The 20,576-nt window shown below is 41.0% G+C and overlaps 1 protein-coding gene across 1 annotated transcript; it reads left to right on the forward strand.

Annotated features, from left to right (window-relative positions):
- Window positions 1–2,282: 2,282 nt before the first annotated feature.
- adgra1a (adhesion G protein-coupled receptor A1a) lies at window positions 2,283–20,384 on the forward strand. Its single transcript, XM_068583415.1, has 7 exons — window positions 2,283–2,371; window positions 2,717–3,009; window positions 10,209–10,336; window positions 11,903–12,026; window positions 13,202–13,353; window positions 13,830–13,925; window positions 14,019–20,384. Exons 2-7 carry the CDS (start codon window positions 3,007–3,009, stop codon window positions 15,505–15,507), a joined length of 1,992 nt encoding a protein of 663 aa, XP_068439516.1. The 5' UTR covers window positions 2,283–2,371; window positions 2,717–3,006; the 3' UTR covers window positions 15,508–20,384.
- Window positions 20,385–20,576: the final 192 nt, after the last annotated feature.

Consider the following 20,576-nt stretch of genomic DNA (forward strand, 5'->3'; position numbering starts at 1 on the left):
TTACGACTGACATGTGTATGCTTTTATTGTGAAAGTAATAAATTTTAACCCAAATGATAAAATCTTCATAGCTATAACTGTATGTTTAATCATGTAAAATCATTGCTCTCTCTCTCTCTCTCTCTCTCTCTCTCTCTCTCTCTTCTCTCTCTCTCTCTCTCTCTCTCTCTCTCTCTCTCTCTCATCTCTGATTTGAAAGCTTTGTCAATCAAGTTGAGGTTTGGTTCTGGACTTAGTACATACATACAGTACATTATTTATGACCAGGTAATATTCCAAAAGGGCAATTTCTGCACACAGCGTCGGCCATGATATGTGATGATGTCATCACCTTTAAGAAAATAGAAAAATACAAATCAATGTTTTTGTGGTTGTGTGTGTGTGTATATATATAGATATATATATATATATATATATATATATATATATATATATATATATATATATATATATATATATATATATATATACCAGTTTATCTTGAAATAATATTAATATTGTTAATTGTAACAGGAGTAGCTATCGGGAAAACTGAACCCCTCTTAGAGTTCATGCATTTAAAGCATCTGTACAGCTATACCAATTAGAGATCCTGACTTCTGATATCTGTCCTTCTCCCCTTCGAGACGGTGGTCCGAGCCCAATGGACTGCCGGACTGATGGACCCTGGATCCTGCTGTTGGACCTTGCTGGACCCTGCTGGAGACTTGCTCAATGAAGTCCATATTTTAATGATGATAAAGATAATTGTGGATATTAATAACATATATGTATGTTTTACAATCAACACTTGAAATGGTGATGTCTGTGTTCACAAGGATGAGCAGAAAACAGACACATTGATATTTATATAGAGCTGGGAGAATTTTAATGCTATTTTCTCAGCACACTTTTTTGTTCTCTATCTTTATTCTTTTGTTTTGCCATTAGATCATTTTTCTCACTTATTAGGTTACAAACATCAGCCTGTATACAGAAATGGTCACATGGCCTAAAAAGGCTTGTTTATCTTTCTGACATCCCAAAACTCTATTCTTTGAATGGCTTGTATATTATCTTAAGAGAAACATAAATTACTTATTTAACATTATTAAAGCCATGAATGCATGCTTATAAAGGATGACCGTCAGAATATAAAGTGCAATAAAACCGGCCACACGGTGGTGCTGTCTCACCAAACATTACTTGTTCTCTGTTCATGTTTTAACTTTCCTTCAAATGTTACTGAGGTGTGTTAAACAGCAGTCAAACAAACAAACACAGGACCAAATACATGTTCTTTATCTAGCTGCGTGTGAAATAATGTATCTTGTCTCTGTACAAAGAGGACAGTTTGAGGGGACAGCTCCTCAGTGTCTCTTTCATTTTATTCTCAAAAGTGTCTGTGTGTGACTGTGACAGCTGCTCCAGCAAGCCTGACTTCTGATACTTCTGATTCAGTCTATGGAAAAAAACTCTTGACACAACAGCTTTAACTGCATACAGTCAGGAATCATGTTATTTGACATCAGTGTCCTCAATTTGCAGCTTGTACTTTAATTTAATTTGTTGTAGTGGTGTCTGTCAGATATCACATCCAGGAACTCCTCGGGGACCCGCAACACCACAAATTAATTTGGCCAGTTGAGCAACATCTGTCATGTCAGTGCAATCGATTGCATCTAAAATTTCTTTTGGCGATCCAAATCTGCTGAAAGATTAGCAATCCTATCTGTCACAGTATTTCTTGTCAAGCTAATGTTGGCAAAGGTCTGCAGCTTTTTCTTTTCTTTTTTTCCCTGTAATTTTAACAATCATCCAGTGGGCCGAGCTGGACCCCCTGGCAGGCCAGATTCGGCCTGTGGGTCGTATGTTTGCCAACCCTGCTCTAAACTGAAAATAAGTCTGGTTTGACACTATTCTTACCAAACACTATTACTAAGCTTGATTACATACTAGCTAAAGATGATGGAATTAGAGATTATATACATATACACATAATTATACATATCTGTATATATATATATATATATATATATATATATATATATATATATATATATATATATATATATATATATATATATATATATATATATACATACACACTACACACACACACATACACATAGTGGTTGTTGTCGTTACTCACAAAATAGAGAATCTTGACCATTGCTGCCACAACTGCTCTGTTAGAGACTGTCAGGAGAAAACGTCGCACCCTCCTTCGTCTCGAGTACCGCCTGCACTTTATTTAAACCGAGTGTCCCCGCCCCTGCTCGCCACGTAATATGCGGCAAGTCCTTACAGACAAACCGAGCACCGCCACTTCTGACCGGCGTCGCAGAGGGTCTGGATTCCCGCTCAGTGAGACGAGAGGACGCCGCCGCAGGTAACTTAGCCCTTTGCATTATACAAAATAAATTATATCTTGGTTTTATTCGCTTGCGTTATTTTTTGTTCCATTAATGACTCAAAAAAATAATACAAATATCTGAATGATTGTCCAATCAAGATCACAGTGAGTGTGCAAACGCACAGTCCATTCCAAAAGCATTATAAAGCTTATCCATCTCCCGCCGGTCGTCACCATTAAAACACAATACGATCAGTTTGATGTAGACTCGGCGTCCCCCCACCTCCCTCTTTCCACAGTCCTGTGTCAATCAGACGGAAGTGTGTTCTTAGCGGTCAGATAGATGGCACATGAATATTGTCTGCCTCTTTCCCCGATCAGCGCTGCCGTGCAGATGGAGTTAAGACCGGGAAGCCGTGGCCGTGCGTTAGCGCCGCTCCCGGAGCCGCCGAGCTGGTGGAGGAGCGCCCGCCTTCGAGACCAACTCCTGTGATCACGACGTCCTCTGCTGCTCACCGGGAGTGTTGGGAGGAGAGCGAATAAATCATTTGCAACTTGATTATAAATCCTCTCATGGAGCCGGGGGACGCAGGGTAGGGTGGTGGGGGGCCAAGCAGGGGCCTCTGGGAGAGACCAGAGCTTCTCAACTAAGTGTAACTCCACTGAAGCTAATGGTAAGATGTTTTTATTCATTATGGTATCATGAGGCTTGGCCTTCAATAACCTGCCTGCTGCCTATATCTGCCAATCTATGAGTGTATTATAGTAATATAGGAACATTTACAGAACACGCAGCTCATCCAAATTAAGGGGAAATTTGTCTCCAAGTCTGGTACTGGGTACAGGTTTAAAGACTGATTCAGGTTTCAGAAAAAACATACATACTTGTATTGGCCCAAGAAGTAAGAACAGCGATAGGGACAAGGACAGTAACGCTGGACTTATGACTATGTAGAATATGTACATGTCAAGATGCCATCATGCCTTAGTAATGGGTCATACTAACATCAGTGTGAAACCATTCAAATTCTGGGAAGTTCTTCTGCTTATTTAAACTGCCTGCTGTTTGCGCAGGGTGGGCGGCTGCTCCCAAAGCTGCATGTTAGAAAGCGAAAGTCTTGAAGCACAAGGGAGCCCTGAGGCAAAAATGAGCTATGGGGCCCTGCTTGCCCGCCCTATCTGTCTAACCTTCTGTCCATTAGTTATTAACGAGTATATTGGTGGTTGTAGTAGGCCGATTTTTGGTATTTGAGCCAAACCACAATGATGTCGTCAATTTTCAATGAAATATCTCAACAGTTATTGAATGAATTGCCATGAAATTTGATTAAGCGATGATGAGAAATATGCTGCGCTGGACAGCTGTGTAGCGGGAGGTCGTAACTTAAGACTGACAAGAGTGACAGTCATGCTCAATGCGTGACACTTTAGAGCCCTGATACCTTAGTCTCTGCTTCTCCTGAGTTTTTCCGCGGCTGTGTCTTCTGTTACTAACTTGGGGACTCTTTGGGGTAAATAGGATGTGTATGCAGCAAATAGGTTTACAGATCCGCTCCTTAGCGCCATCTATTGTCGGGGAGTTTGAAAAACAACGAACATGCCTCGGCCCAAAATCTGATTTTTTTTTGCCGTGACAAATTGCTGGTGTGGCGTGAGAGCCTGTGAAAACATGCAAAAGCGTGTGTTACATGGCAAAAACGTGAGAGTTGGTAGCTCTGCATTCAGCTTCAGTTGTAGCAAAAGTTAGCACGCTCACATGTTACGCTAAGGAGGTCAATATGTTAAAAAAACGTCTTTAACATTATGAGTTTGTCAGCAAAGCCTTGGAATTTACTCAATGCACTAGCACACGTTGGTACAGCCTCATAAAGCAGCTAGCATTGCTGTCCGGTCCTTTAACCCAGCGGTCCCCAACCACTGGTCTGCCGCCCGGTACCGGTCCGTGGGCCCCTCCGTGGGTCCCTTGGTCCCTCGGTTAAAGGACCGAGGGACCAACTGAAGCCATGCAATGATTGATCGGAACAATGTTCTATTTTGAAAAATAACTGGATACATTTGTCTGTGCGTCTGAGTTCTTAACATAAGTAAAGGTTACGTAATATGTTACCCAAAAAATTTAACTTAAAAGTCTGTTTCAATTCTGTCGGTCTTCTGGATTAGAATCAAGGCAGTATATCCTGAGATCGCCAAAAAAGAGCTCTGAAAACTCGGCTTCCATTTCAACATCCTGTCTTTGTGAAGTGGGTTATAAGCAGTAGACTGGACATACAGAACACACGTCAGTGTAGTTAATTGTCTAACGTCATCAGAAATGGGACAGGCTCGTAGAAGAGAAACAAGCTCAGGGCTCCGACTAATTCGACGTAATGGTGAGTTGTAGTTTTATGCACTTTATACCTGTTTTTATGCTGGTCGTTCATTTTACTATGTCATATTTATCGCCTACACCGTGAAGGCCGGTCCGTGAATATATATATATATATATATGTGTGTATATATATATGCATGTATTCATTTCGCTTGCTTGCATGTATATATATATTTATACTTATTTCTTACTATTGTATATATCTGTTACCCCTGTTCCTGTTATTATTTATTTTATTTTATCTGTGTGTTTAGCTGAGCTTATTGCATTGGGATGCTGCTAGTATGACAAAAAAATTTCTCCTTGGAGATTAATAAAGTACTTTTCATTCATTTCATTCATTCATTGTTTAACACGAAACCGGTCTGTGGGGAAAAAAAGGTGTGCCTCTTCAGCTAATCTCCACTCAGTGAACCTAGAGTTACACAGTTGTACTTTCTGCGAATGCCAGTATGCCAGCATTTCACCCATCCTTGGTTAAGGAGCAGTGGGCTGCCTTGAGAGGCGCCCAGGGAGCAGATAGGGGTTAAGTGTCTTGCTCAGGGACACTTCAACATGTGAACTATGGAGGGACTGAGGATCGAAACAGGTACCTTAAGGTTAGCCTTATCTTCTAAGTGTTGATGTTCCCCAATCTGTTTGGGTCATTCTTCAAGAGGTATATTTGTCCTTGTTTCACTCTGGTTCTTTTTACCCCCTGTCAATCCAGTTATGTATGTTGGGTTCGGCTAGGATTTCCATTGAGCCAACGAAGCAAAATTAGGCTTTAAACTAGATGATAATAGCAATCAATTAAAGAATGTTTTCAGCCCCGAATTTGTCTCAGGACATCCTTTACACTAATCAAACGTGTTGGATACACTTCGGACCGGTAATCCTCAAGAGTGTCCGATTTAACTCTTCCATCTCACAAAAATGTATGTTGAAAAAAAATTGATTTTGTAACTTGTATCAAAAATCCCCGGATCTGGTATGGGCTGGTGAGTAGCTCTAATGCTCTAAAAAAAACACACAAAAACAACCATGTTTTTACATCAGCACAGACTCAGAACAAAAGAAGCCTAATTACCAAATCTTGGCTCGTGACACAGCTCGTGGTTCGGTCATCTGCAATAAGTGGAGTGTAGTGCGCACAGATCTGTGCTGTTGCTGCGTGCGCGCGCCTGTATGTTCTCTTTTTTTATTTTTATGGGATCCGCAAAGGATTTAATCAGTCATGCTCTGTCTAATAGATGGGCTGCTCAGCGGAGCGTGACGAGAGAGCATGCTGTCTCGAAGAGAGAGAGAGCAGGAGATGAGAGGAGGAAGACATGACAGTGTCTCTAAAATACAAGGTCTTGGAACACAAAGGAAAAGCGAGTTGACGCTGTCATGAAGACGGAGCCAAGTTAGCTCTTGATTCGTGCCTCCGCAGGAATCTTCAGCTTGAATTATGCACGTGCAGGACCGCGTCCAAGTGAAAGAAAGGAGAAGGCCTAACTGTTGTTTTTAAAGGCACATTTTGTCTTTTTTAATACAAACGGAATGCTCGACCTGTCCAGGAGATGTACATCATTTACTCTATGTGAGTCACATTCTCTCGGCCTCCTCCATGCTTCCTGCCTCCGCAGCCAAGTCATCTGAGCCGAAATAATAGTAATAACGCAAATGCAGCGCTTCATCATGAGATGTATTTGTCGGGAGCCTCATGGATTTGTGATCAGCCAAAAGGCACTAAATGTGTCTTCAGTCGTGTCAATTAAAAGTGCACATTAAAGGAAGTAGTTTAACATTTTTCTGAAAAGTGTTGTCGCAGTCTCCTGTTTTTGTGGCCAAAGACATCCCCCAACATTTGTCACGCGGTTGTCAACATCTGTACGGGACAGCCTAGAAAGGCACAGTTTGTGGAGACGTCACACGGCATCAAGATGAGACTATAATATTCAGATTCTTTTTAGCATTGCTGTAGCTGATCGCACAACAGCTCTGTACCACTGTGTTGCCCCCACCCTTTCTCATGTAAATGTTTGATGGCAGATGCTGATTGTTTGTGGCGGTGACCGTGGCGATGTGTGTAAGTGCCGTTGTGTTCATGTGCTGTAATGCAAATGGCCTGGTTGATGCTTTCCGTCGGTGGATGTGAAAGCACATGTGTATTTGTTGACCAGAGATATGAGAACAAACCTGCTACAGCTTTGGGATCCAGTAAGAGGATGGAAGTAGCGGTAAAAATGTTTTGCATTTTGGACACTTTTAAAAAAAAAAATGTTGTTCTTGTCAGGAATACATATACACTTTATGCTGAAACGATCTGTTGACAAAAAATTTGAAGGCAAGCATACAGCTTCCCAAACGTGGTATGATAATGTGCCTTTTTTTCATTTGATTTCACATTTTAGGAGATGTGAAATTTTTGATTTCCCATTTCAGAAAATACTGCAACCCCGTTAACCTGTTTTACATGTTTAATGATGTTATTTTGAGACAGTGCAGTTTGAAAACACTACAGCTACATTAAACAGCATGATGACTTCTTCTGCTTTGACCTACGGCAAGCTAAGAGGTTTTGCTGCAACAATGTAAGCCAGTAGTAGTGATAATGATTAACATTTAGCAGTGGCGAGCCACCAGGGCCTTCTAAGCCTTCTCTGGTGGCCTAAACAGAATCACAAAGTTATAACTATTTTATAATTTAAAAAAATGTGATTCGTCAGTGAAACTAGCAACTCACTCAAAATCTACAATCTCAGGACTTACTGATGACCCCTTTCCCACATAGGGTTTTGTGCGTCTGTTGAGTTAAATGCTGATTATGTTACTGTTTTTTACGTTTGCAATCGTATTTTATGAATCATATTTATCATAAACAAACATGTTGTTGCTGCTCGACACTTCTCCCCGCAGGGAGAAGAACCAGCAGCCTCTCCCTGCGCCAAGGCACCAGGGAGTGGATCGGCCCACGCTCGTGGTGGTGCCATGTGGCTCCGCGGGTTGGGCTGTCCACACAAGTATGAATGCGCCGTGTATTGTGTTGGTCTGTGACAGTAACTTCAGAGACACTTTAATCCCCCAGGCCGCCTGTGATATGGACTTGTGATATGGACTTTACAGCACTCATTGAAGGCCTAGGTCTAAAACCCTTCCTGTAAAACACTCATACTGAAAGAAGCGTGAGGTGGCAATAGGAGTCAGCCCATTTCCTAGTCACAAATCCGTTGTTGCTAGCTTTTGTTCAATACTTAGACAATTTGTTGTCAGCCACCAACATGCAGGGCTTTGGAAAATATGCAGCCGGGTCCGACCTCCAGCAGTAACTCTGCAGGCTTCATGCAGTCATCCTGACTAGCATGAGCAACGCTTGATGTGAGCATAGCTCATCTTAGCATTTGCATAGAGGAGCCGTGATTGTCTTTTTGTAGAAGCAATCTTACAGTAAAGGTCTTTGCTTACAACGGCATGTTGGCATCGTGGTTAGAAACTGGAGATGTGGCGTTGCATGTTCGCCTATTTAGGTTAGTAGTGCAGGGCCAATTCGGAGCGTGTGGCCGCTCGGAACAATTGCTTGGTTCCCAGTGTCTTGTAGCTTGTATTGTTGTTGGTGGGCATGGCTGCTCGACATTGTGGAGAACCGACCATTGCTCGTTGACTCCAGGGAAGTAAGGAAGAGTTTTGTTGTAACGACAGTTTATTCAGCAGCAAAAGTGAACTTCAGGCCCATTCTGGATGCTGTGACTCAACCTGCAGAGCCTTGAAGCTCCGGCCTTTCCTTCTTCACAGAGCTCTGTTCTCTTGTTTAGTCAAAGTTTATAAACATTGTGCATAATCAAATTGCACCAATCTTGACAAGGCGCTCCCTTGGGTCCTCATCGATACATCTGCCAAGTGTGAAGTAGAGAGCAGTTCTCAGGATATGTGAATTACACACACATACACACATACAGACTTAACAAACTGGTTAAGAAGGCCGGCTCCATCATAGGCTGCAAGCAGGAGTAACTGGAACAGGTGGTTGGAGAGGACACTGAAGCAACTATTGTCCATATTGGACAACCCGGACCACCATCTCCACCAGCTCCTGCAGGGTCAGCGGAGCACTTTCTCCAAAAGACTCATCACGCTCCGCTGCCACAAGGACCGCGACAGGAGAACATTCCTGCCCATGGCAATCAGACTATACAATAATTTACCTCTGGCCAGATCTGTGGATTAATTTTCACTATACAATATATACTTTTTTATTTTTTACACAATATATTTGCTACTACATTTGACGTATTTGCACTTTGCACTCTGTTTACATTTGACTTAATTTACGTTCACGTTTAATTTAATCTCCTGAATGCACTGAATTTTAATTTTATTTCCGTTACATCTTATTTCATATCTGAATACACTCTGTATTCATATTTCATTTGTCTGTGTATGTTTTTGTATGTATGTGTATGTGTGTGTATGTATATGTATGTATGTATATATATATATATATATATACATATATATATGTATGTGTGTGTATGTATATGTATATATATGTGTGTATGTATGTGTGTGTATGTGTATATATGCATGTGTGTATATGTGTATGTATATATGTGTATATGTATATATGTGTATGTATGTATATGCATGTATGTATGTATGTATGTATGTATGTGTATATATATATATATATATATATATATATATATATATATATATATATATATATATATAGTTGTGGACTATAGGTATATGTATATTTTATTTGTTTATATATATGCATATTTTCTATTTCTATTTTTTATTCTGTATATATCTGCCATCCCTGATCTTCTTTTATTACTTATCTTGTGTGTTTAGTTTATTCTATTGATTGATGTTGCTGTCTGTAAGTGTGGGACGCTACTCTGACAAAAAAATTTCCCCTTGGGGATTAATAAAGTACATATCTATCTATCTACACACACACACACACACACACACACACACACACACACACACACACACACACACACACACACACACACACACTCACAGATATCTTTCTTCATAGTTAAAATAAATCAGTGGTTTAACATTTAGGAATATGCTTTATTGTTAAGAGTGAATAGAAGATTGATAATTAATAATTTCATTTAGCTTTCAGGTACTTCCAAACTATCAAGAGCAAAGTCAGATTCATCAACGCTCTCACAAAAATCCAGGTCTCCCAGTCGAAACGGGCGCCATTTACAAGTCGGAAAGTGGTTTAACAGTGAGCTTTAGTGGTGTTGGTGTGTGTAACTGTAACTGGAGACTTAATGCTAAGCTAGGCGTATATATTTCCCAAAATATTGAACTTCTCCTTTAATCCGAACGTAGGAAGATAAAAGCACCTACACACAAGTCACGACGTGCAGGACCATCTGGACAGATAACTTTTGGCAACATGAATGCAGTTCAAAATCCCACTGCACTGTTTTTTCCATTGAACGAGGGCGTACATCTCTGCATGTGCTCTTTTTCTCGTCAATCCTATTATTCCGTTCTATTTGTGCACTTCTGCAGGATTTAAAGAGAGTGCTGTCCTTCCCACCGTACCCCGGGGACTACCTGCATCCAGTGGTGTATGCCTGCACAGCAGTCATGCTGCTCTGTCTGCTCGTCTCCATTATGACCTACGTTGTCCACCACAGGTGAGGAGAATATTCAGTGAAGAATGGCCTCCCATTTTTCAAGTTGATTTCACATGGCACCCAGGCCACATGCACACTGCAAGAACTGCTGGTTGCCGTAAAGGACACGTGAATTAGCTTGAAGCATACTGAGGTCTTAAAGCATCCTCTTCCAAACACAAAAGAAACAGAGGCTCACAATCCTAAACCAGAAGTTAGTCTGGATTGGTGTGAAATTCCCGCTATGAGCCACTTCACAGTTAGAACCTCACAACCTTGTCACCGCCAGGGAAACCTGTAAGAGGACATACTGCACAAACACACAAGAGGACATTCATGAACATTCAAGTTCATCATTGACTCACGATAGAGTAAACACACACACAGAGGGATGGAGAGAGAAAGGGAGAAAAAGAGAGACAGACAAGAAGAGAGGAGAGGCTGAATCTGAATCTGAATGAAGCACAGGCCAAAAGAAGAGAGATACGGTGGCTGATGATACAGTACGGAAAAGCCAAATTCACAAGAGAAACTAAGGAGTGAAAGAGGCGAGCATCGGCTAGAGTTTGGATTTAAAGGCCCCAACAAAAAGCAGGGCTCTGGAGGAAGGGGGGCACTACTGGAAAAGACTCGGTCGGCTGACTTCTTGTAAACTCCAGGGGTCCAACAGGAGCAACAACACAGCTGATTGTATGATTTCGACCAAGTACTGTTTTCGGGCTGAACACGCCGTCTCCTAGACTGCTCAAATGTCATATCAGCTTCAACTAAACTCTGGAATTCTTTGCAGCATGGAACAAGGCCTGTGGATTGTGATTCCCATCACTTACACCGGTGTCATAATCGGTCACAATAGAGAGGGTTCGCCTCAGGACCAGCAGGGACAGCAAAAATGGTTACAGCAAACTCTTACTCTTTTCATGTACATAAGGCATGTGGGCCTTGTGTATTGAAAAGTAACTTTGGTGCTTTTCAACCAGGACCATATTCTCCCATGTTTCTGAGTATTTCTGAGTATTTGCTCAGAGAGGTCTGTTTCTGAAATCTCCTTTTTTAAATAACTTGTCTTAATTAGGATATGTGAATGTCTGACTCTAACCACCTCATGTGATCTATCCTTATACTCGCATTAGTGCTGTTTTTCTAAAATCTAGCAATAAAGTTCACATAGTAGGTGACTATGGCTCAGTGGTGAGCAGCGTCGTCTTCCAATCAGAGGTCAGTGGTTTGATCACCGGCTCCGCTAGCCCATGTCGACGTGTCCTCAAGCAAGACACTTAACCTTAAATTGCTCAGGTAGCTGCGCCTATGGTGTATGAATGGTTGATAATCCTGATGTGGCACCTTGCACGGTAGCACCCCTCTCGTGAATGGGTGAATGATGGCGCATTGAGTGGTTGGAAGACTAAAAAAAAAGTGATATACAAGTAGGGGTCCATTTACATAAGCTGTATTTGTGTCACTGTTCCACAAAGGTAAATATTGCTTATACTTTTCAAGGTCAAAGATGATGTTGTGTTTTATACATGACTTGGCCAGGTACACTCATTCTTTTTTTTTTTTTTACTTTGAACTCATTGTTTGCAGTGTGATCCGCATCAGCAGGAATGGCTGGCACACACTCCTCAACTTCCTCTTTCACACGGGGCTGACGTTTGGAGTTTTCGCCGGGGGCATTAATCAGATCCACTTACCTTTTGTGTGTCAAATTGTAAGTTGTGGTTTTCCTACTTTCTCAGCATAGTTGTATTCCACAGCACTAAAAAAAAACATGTTTGGAACGGTTTGATGATCTAAAGAGAACTGAAAGCTCCCTCGGTTGATGGTCAAGTAGTTTTGAGTTCACTGGGAGCTAAAACCATTTCTGAGTAACTAAGCGAGGCATCAATGTCCACGGGAAAGCCAATGTTCACTGAGTCTTAGGATAACTCTCCACCATGAGCAAAAACTGTTGAGGCTTGCTATACATTCTGTTTTGATTTTCTTTATAAAACCATGAGTCTCAGTGGTTGAGTTTGATGAAGTATTTATATTATTTACCACTGTCAAACAAAACTATGCATCCACTATCTATCCATTCTAGCAGCTCCGTGGGGATGTGCAATGGTGCTTTGCAGACGGTACGCTAACAGAGTAAATTAGCTCAGTGTTTGGAAGACAGCAGCTACAGCAGATCCAGAACACAAAGGTCCACACAAAGGTCCACATTTGGAATGTCATGGCACCCAAGTGGACCAAGTCGGAAAACAAAATGAGGTTTGCTTCTGACAAGTTAGCCATTGTTAGCAGTTGTTAGCGGTAATGGGGTTTGCTCCTGCCAAATTAGCCATTGTTAGCGATACCAGTTGATATTGATAACAACAAGTTGGATGGTACTGAGTGTACGACTGATTTAATGAGACCTAAATAAGACAAAAGTGCTATCAAACGATACATTACAACAGCTTTTTTACTTTCGAGAAGCCATGTTGGATTTCTAGGTCAAGGTTGATGAAGTCATCACAATCCGACCTTGGTTCAACTCACCTGTTCACATGGAACAGATTTATATACATAACAGATTTATCGATACAATCTAACATGGTTGACATTGGCTGGCATACAAAGCTTACCAGAGAAGTGACCCTAATGAACAGTTCAATCAAAGTGGCAATTAATGTTATGGTCATTACTCACATTCCAACAAATCAAAATGTCATTAGCTGAACATAATGAATGATCAACACAAACACACAAGTTAACATGCTAATAAGTTGTTATTGTATGTTGATGACTTGTCTATCTCAAAAGTCATGTACACAAAAGAAAAATACATCCACATGCTAATTTGGACAACAAGCGCATATTGCTTTTAATAATCTTTCTTTATAACTTTTTCTCTGTCAGGTTGGCATTGTGCTTCACTACGCTTCTTTGTCTACCATGCTGTGGCTGACGTGTACTGCTAGAAACATCTGTAAAGATCTGTCCAAAGACCCTCTTCAAGCCCAGCACAGGGATGGGCCAGGCAAGACTCGCACCAAACCAACTATCTTCAGGTAAACTGTAAACTAGCGAGCTACAACCAGGCTGGACAATGTCCTGATGTACAAAGGTACATCAGGACATTGTTCAACCCGGTTGTTTAGCCATGGCTAATTGGCAATTAATCTGAAAGATGTTAAACTGTGTTACATTTTAAGAATCACAGCAGCGATGCTAATACCCTTGTACCGCTGTCTCTCTTTTACAAGATTCTCAGTTGATTTTGAAATAGTGTTAACTACAATCAAGTCAAGTGAGGAGTTTGAATTTGTACAATTTAGCTTGTTTCCTGACGCAATGTAATCTGATCTTTATTACAAAATTGAGCTCAAATAGTTAATCACTTTGGAGAGGTTATTCGCCATCTTTCTGACGTAAGAGAGATTAATGTTCTCACATTTCTGTAATGAAGAACCGAGCTTAATCAAGATCTACCAATTTTAGCATAAAGCAGGAATTCATACCGTACCATTGTAAACCTTTTTTGCAGATTTTATCTTGTGAGTGATGGAATCCCTCTCCTAATTGTTGGAGTAACGGCAGCATTTAGTATGGAAAACTATGGAAGCAGGGACAACGCTTTGTAGTAAGTAAAAAATTAAATGATATGTGAACAATCATGTTTTCATTAATTCTTCAGTAAATAGGACACATTTCTATGTCTCTGTGTTTTTCTCAGTTGCTGGATGGCATGGGAACCAAGCCTGGGTGGTTTCTATGCGCCCATGGGTCTTCTGGTCTTAGTCATGTCTGTGTACTTCTTGTGCACGTACATCCAGCTTAAACGCCACCCAGAGAAGAAGTATGAGCTGCAAGTTCTGAGTGAGGAGCAGCAGCAGTTATCTACCGAGTCAAACCATCACTGCCATACCGACACTGGAGGAGTTTCTGGGCACACTGGGGACTGTCAGCCATTTGTAACAGGCGTGTCGGTACTGGCCAATGAGCACTCATTTAAATCTCAGCTCCGGGCCACAGCCTTCACCCTCTTTCTGTTCCTGTCTACCTGGGCTTTAGGAGCATTGGCGGTATCACTGGGACATTTCCTGGATATGATATTTAGCTGCCTGTATGGGGCTTTTTGTGTCACTCTGGGACTCTTTCTTCTTATCCAGCACTGTGCCAAACGTGACGACGTATGGCACCGCTGGTGGGCTTGTTGCCCGTCCAAGTCTAAGTCTGAGGACGGGGACGGACAGAGCCTGAGGCAGGAGCTTCATCAGCCACACTGCCGCTTAAGCTCCCCATGCTCCAGGAAGCAGCCTCTGCTTTCCCCTCACCTTTTGCAGAGTTCTTACCACAAAATGATGGCGCCTTCCCAGAGCCCAATGTCCAATCACACGGGTACGTGCTTCGTTGCCGTGATGAGTCCCGTTACCGCGACCCCCATGTCGCGTCTCACCGAGCCTCTACCCTCACCTCGTGCGCATGCGCTTTCCGACGAGCTCCCTCGCCCCGCTCTCCCGCTACAAGGCTGCCTTAATGACAGAACAAAGTCTCGCTCGTTTAACCGCCCACGTCCATGCCTCCAGGAATTCCGCTCGCACTTGACCTCCACCAGTATGGACGGGAGCGGGCACAGCCCACACCTGGACAGCCCTCACGCAGCACACCACCTAGAAGGCTCACCATTGGTTTCCAACACACCACACGCGGACCTTCAGCTTTCCTGCCCCAGCCCTCTCTTAGATAAGCAGTTGGCTTCCTGCCACAGTTTGCAACGCCAGAACTCCTGTCACAGCGTGCAAGACCCGATGGCTTCCTGTCACAGCCGGACACACAATATGCACGACAGCATTACTTCCTGTCACAGCCTCCTCCTGCCCTCTCACAGGGTTAACACCTGCCAGTGGCACATACACAGCTCAGCCGATCACTCCTCCACCACAAGCTGTAGTGAGAAACCCGACACCTTTACCTTGCAATACCAGCAAGACCCTGAAGCATACAGCTGCATGTTGAAGACAACAGATGAAAAGAAGGATAATCTCTGCGTAGAGGTGGGGCAGAAAGGATTCCCAAGAAATACTCTGCCTAGGCAGCACAGCACCATCAGCCGCCGAGGTACCATCGGCCGGAACAGGAGCTTGCAGGAAGAAGGCCTGTTCAGCTCAGACGACATAGGAAACATACGGACTGGCCCTTGGAGGAATGAAACCACTGTATAGTTTTACTACACTTGTATCTTTACTTGCAACACCTTCCAGCAGCCTTGTAATCAACTTACTCCTTTAAGTGTTTGGGTCTCAATGCCTTCAGCTTTGCTCCTTGAACCACAGGTTGAGTTTCCAGAAAGGCCTCGTACCCTGATGAAATTTCGGAACTCTTTTATGACAAAGTTCTCGATAAGTGTATTACTATCCATTTTTGCAATGAATATTCAAACGCAAGAGAGGTTCAATTAGTGTTCAATAAAGTCTGCTTCATGTAGTTTAAAGTTGCAATTGGTACTGTATGGCTCTCGAGGGGCACAGTGGTTCAGAAGATAGCTATGATAAAGCAAGAAGGAAAGTTTGAAACCCCATCAGTTCCTCTTTCCCCCTACATTCAAAAGACATGCAGGAAATTGTCCAACATATGTCTTAACAGATTTTAAACCCTGGACCTGATCCCATACAAACCATTGGAAAAAGTTCCCAAATTCAATGGCCAAATAATGAGTTGTCTTAAATAAGAGACCTCATCCAGAAGAGACCCAAACATCGCGTGGAACCATAAAACTTTATGAGGAACAAATGAATACTATTTGCCTAGGAATTATGACCAAGTTGTGAGTGCAGCCTAGCATATTTAAAATGTCAGCTCTACTGACATTTGAAATAGGCAATTATTTTGATAATTCATTATTCTGTTACTGATTACTGGATTATACATTTTATAAAAAGAAATGAAAAAAGGTATTATTTCCAGCAAGGTAACCGGGATGCAAAATGTATTCCTCGTCTTCATGTACTATGCACTTTTACTAAATTGAACTACAATTACCGTCTTGCGGGTTGTATGCCTCCGCCAACCAGTCACGTTGCAGTTCACATCAATGTCCATCCAAAATCCCGTCATCATTTTATCTCATTAGACATTTGTGTGAAATCATCATGACTAGCATACAAAATCCTGACTTAAGGCTCACAGTGACGTTTCACCACCAAATTCTATTCAGTTCGTCTTTGAGTGCAAGTGGACGTTTGAGGCAAATTTGAAGTAATTCTCTGAGGTATTGCAGCCACGAGAATGGAGCGGACAGACGTATGGACAAACAAACTAATTCAAAAACATAAAGCCTCCGGCCAAGCGGTCACTGGTCAGCCGTAACTGGTCAGGCATAAAATATTGAATTTAAATTTAGATTTTTTTTTGTTTTGAGAGACACAATTACAGGTTTATTTAAAAACAAATGTAACAGAAAAAATAGCTCCCATGTTTGTTTTTTATAGTTTGTTCCGCAATCACAAAAAAAACCCCATTCATATTCTCTACAGATTTGAAACACTTAGAAGCTCATCAAGCAGCGAGGGAAAGAACCAGAAGCCCCTGTGTTTACAGAGTCCCTTTCAGAAAACTGGAAATCTCAGTAGCCACTGAAAAGGCATCAACATATAAGATATGAGTAGTCAAATATCACTGATTGCACCTTTAAATACTCGGATTGGTTGCTTTCAAAAAGTTATATATTCGTCAATGTTATTACATTTCTAACTGCATTTCTAGACACAATATTATTTTAAATGTCAGTGGTTCCACATGTAAAAACATTTTTGAATCTGTGTGAGCATGTGTGTGTTTTTGTATGTTTGCAACAGTGCATGAGTAGGTATGTACAGGTGTGGTGTGGTTTTGTGCTATATGTGTTTATTATTATGGATTCACCCTTGCAGAATTTTACATTTATGAACCGTCTTGATTAATTTATGAAGCCTATAAAGATTTTCTATGGAGACATCTTATCTATGCTGCCAAATGGAGTCAAATAGACTCTCGTCTGACAAATATTGCACTAGTATGTACTATAGTAACTCACCTGGTGAGATAATATTAAATAAATAAAAACTGCACCGTGCTCCAAAGCACAAACTTTGTAACGTGCCAAAAAGATGTGCCAGCTTTCACTGTGATGAGAAACTACACACAGCTCATTCTCAATGTGTCTTGAGCGATCGTACAGTTTGTAGCATCATACAAACGTGAACTCAGGTTATAGAAGATCATCAGCGACCCTGTTCCAGTAACTTCCATACATTATCCCCAGTCAAGCCCGTCTTACTTCAGGAAAATCTGGTTTATTTTCTGAAACCTTTAAAAAAACCTCTCACCTGAACGTAGCAGTCAAGACTTGCGTAGTTCGGGTGAGGCTAGTTTTCCGTCTCGGCTCAGGCTGATCCAATGTTACAATCCATCATTCAAACTCAAGAAGTCTTCTCTAAAAATACACTTTCAGTCTTCTGAGTGATTAGCCTAGCTTAGCATAGAGTTTAAAGAATGTTAAGCAGAATCAAACAATCCTTGGTAGATTTATGTCATTACGCTGATATGGTGGCGCTGTATTCTCATCAGAACAGCAAACCGGGGAGAGGCGCGGCCAAAACCATCAACGAGGAAGAAAAGAGCTATGTGGTTTTGGCTGGAAAGCGTTGAGCCAGCGCTGTGGACGCTAAACGTCTGTCACTAACACTACAGCTACAGTGTTTCCTCTCAGATCTTTGCCACCAAAGCAACAACTAAAAACAAACAATCATATATTATATATAATCACAATATAGTTGTATATCACCAGCTGGCGATGAAAGCAGCTCTATACGCCTCCACTCCTGTGCCTGAAAGCTGTTGTGTGCAACGCCAATGTGCATCTGATTATACCAGTGAAATAAAATAAAGTAGTTTTTTAAATTAATTTTATATTCAATAAATTATTTTTCTTATTTTATCACATACAAAAGTAAAACAATACCGTCTGTAGAACACGACTGGTTCATTACAATACATCTGAGAATATGACAAGTGGGCCTAATAATGGAAGCAAATCATTTAAATGTAGTTAATGTAGAAAATAATCTAGATAAACTGTATTGAAAAAATGTCTCATAAAAGTGTCTTGTCAAAGTGTGTGAGGAGATTCTCAAATTATTTTAAAAGATATTTAGTATAATTATGGCGACATTAAATCTCAAACAGCTTATCCACGTCATCTGATGTGCTACTTCAGTACAAGCTAGCTGTGTCCCTCCTTTCAGGATTTGTGCTAAGCTAAGCTAATAACTCGCTCACTGTTATGATGCTACATTACAAATCCTACTGCGACTAAGGCATGACCTGTCTCTGATTGGTTGCTTATACTCCTTGCCCTTGTCGGTTGGATTGGTTAAGTTTGGATGAGGGAGTTTTATTTTATATCTATTTCTGTGCTTAAAATGTCCCATCATGCATTCAGTAAGATACAAATAAAATGTCAAGTTTATTTTGTCAAGATTCCTCGTACCTGGCTTACTGAGTTAGCTGGATAATTTTCGGGATAAGATGACGCAGGTCAGACTTTTCGGTTCCACGAAGCAAGTTTGGAAAATGCCCATCCCAACACATCAAAATCCCTTAACCATGACTTCCTGTATGAGCGCTATCTATTCTGCCGACAAGGAATCGTTTATTTACGAGACCTTCTGGAGTTGTACACTAAATACCACAAGCCCAGCCGAGCATTGTCCGTCTCACATACTGTATGCACACTGGATCACAGAGTGGATCACAGTCTTGCACTTTTTTGCAAGTGGTAAATGTTTATACAGTGTCTGCGATGCAGAGAACTTTGGAAAAGCTGCTGCATACCATGCTGTTCGGAACAATTATTTAGCGCTTAAGAAACGTATGGATGTGTTGAAAGCACTCATAATTATATGACAGTATTATTAGTACACGATACATATCATTATTTTAGAAAATGATTAAGGTGGACTCACGATAAGAAGAATACAGAGAATCACACACAATTTATTTTCACCGCTTCAATTGATGAATTTCTGACTATGAACAATAAATACATACTGATTCGCCCATACACATTTTAAAACTCCTAGTTATATGGTAATCTACATGAACATACACGTAGTACATGATACATACGTGCATACAGTACATATATCCTCATAAGTATATATTGATTTGTATACTATAAATAAATATAATCTGATTGATTTGGGTGATGGCACTTAAAATTAGCCGATACATTTTCCCAACACTGACGCATTTAACTTCTTTGATATTTTGCGGTGGCAGTGTTATGCTGGAATCACAGCTAAAGTGTTGGGAAGATTCCCAACGGATTTGATGTGAACGCAGCATTGGACTTTGCCATGATTATGGACTTAACTTCCATGCGTTCATGATAATCTCCTGCTCCTAGAACAACATGGTGTCAGTGCTCTATTATTCCCTTTTCTGAAGGGGAGTGGGCACTCACAACTATCTGGTTCGAATTAACGAGAGAGGGCCGATCAACCTTCGAGAAACAGAGTTATGGTTTGATCGACTTTGTTGAACCACGTACGAGGAATGGGGCCCTAGTTCGATATGCTAGGATCACTCAAACCAGACTTTTCACAGTAAAACCTTTTTTGTTTGGCCTTGCCTTATTGAAACATCTCTCTGATGTATTTAGCGACACATTTGGAACAAATGAAAGTGTTTTTAATTTGATTCTACCGTTTTACTGGAACTAGTGATGATTTAATGAAGGAATAAGTCGTATCACCCTGTTATTTATTGTAGGTTAAAGACAGATGTTCACTTAATGACCGTGTACACGTGATGTGTCGTTGTGTCCCGACAGCTTCCGGCATCTTCCCGGGATCGTCTGTTAGTGTAATGACACCGAAGGATGCTGTCCAAACATAAAACCATTTTAATGTGGTATTTCTTTGGTTTTTATTACTATTATTCTTTTTTAATTCTAATGTGGATTTTCTAAACAGTGTAAAGAAATAAAGTGACACATTATAAGACAAAGGGACTATCAATATGAGCACTGTGTGTTGTCTGCACTAGAAATAAAGATTTACTGTGAAACAACGTGAGTCATTACTCTCTTCCGACCTGCCATCTATTATCCAAGCAAATTTGGAAACTTTAACAACTTTCAGACATTTAAATTGGAGATTCACATTTGACTACTTTACGACGAAAAAATTATTCAATAAAATTACCGTATAATTGAACAGTTTATTGAATGAATAAAATATGAAAATTTCCA

The sequence above is a fragment of the Clinocottus analis genome, unplaced genomic scaffold, assembly GCF_023055335.1.
Source record: "Clinocottus analis isolate CAN_PGR_092001 unplaced genomic scaffold, fCliAna1.0.p SCAF_19, whole genome shotgun sequence".
Taxonomy (NCBI): Eukaryota; Metazoa; Chordata; class Actinopteri; order Perciformes; family Cottidae; genus Clinocottus; species Clinocottus analis.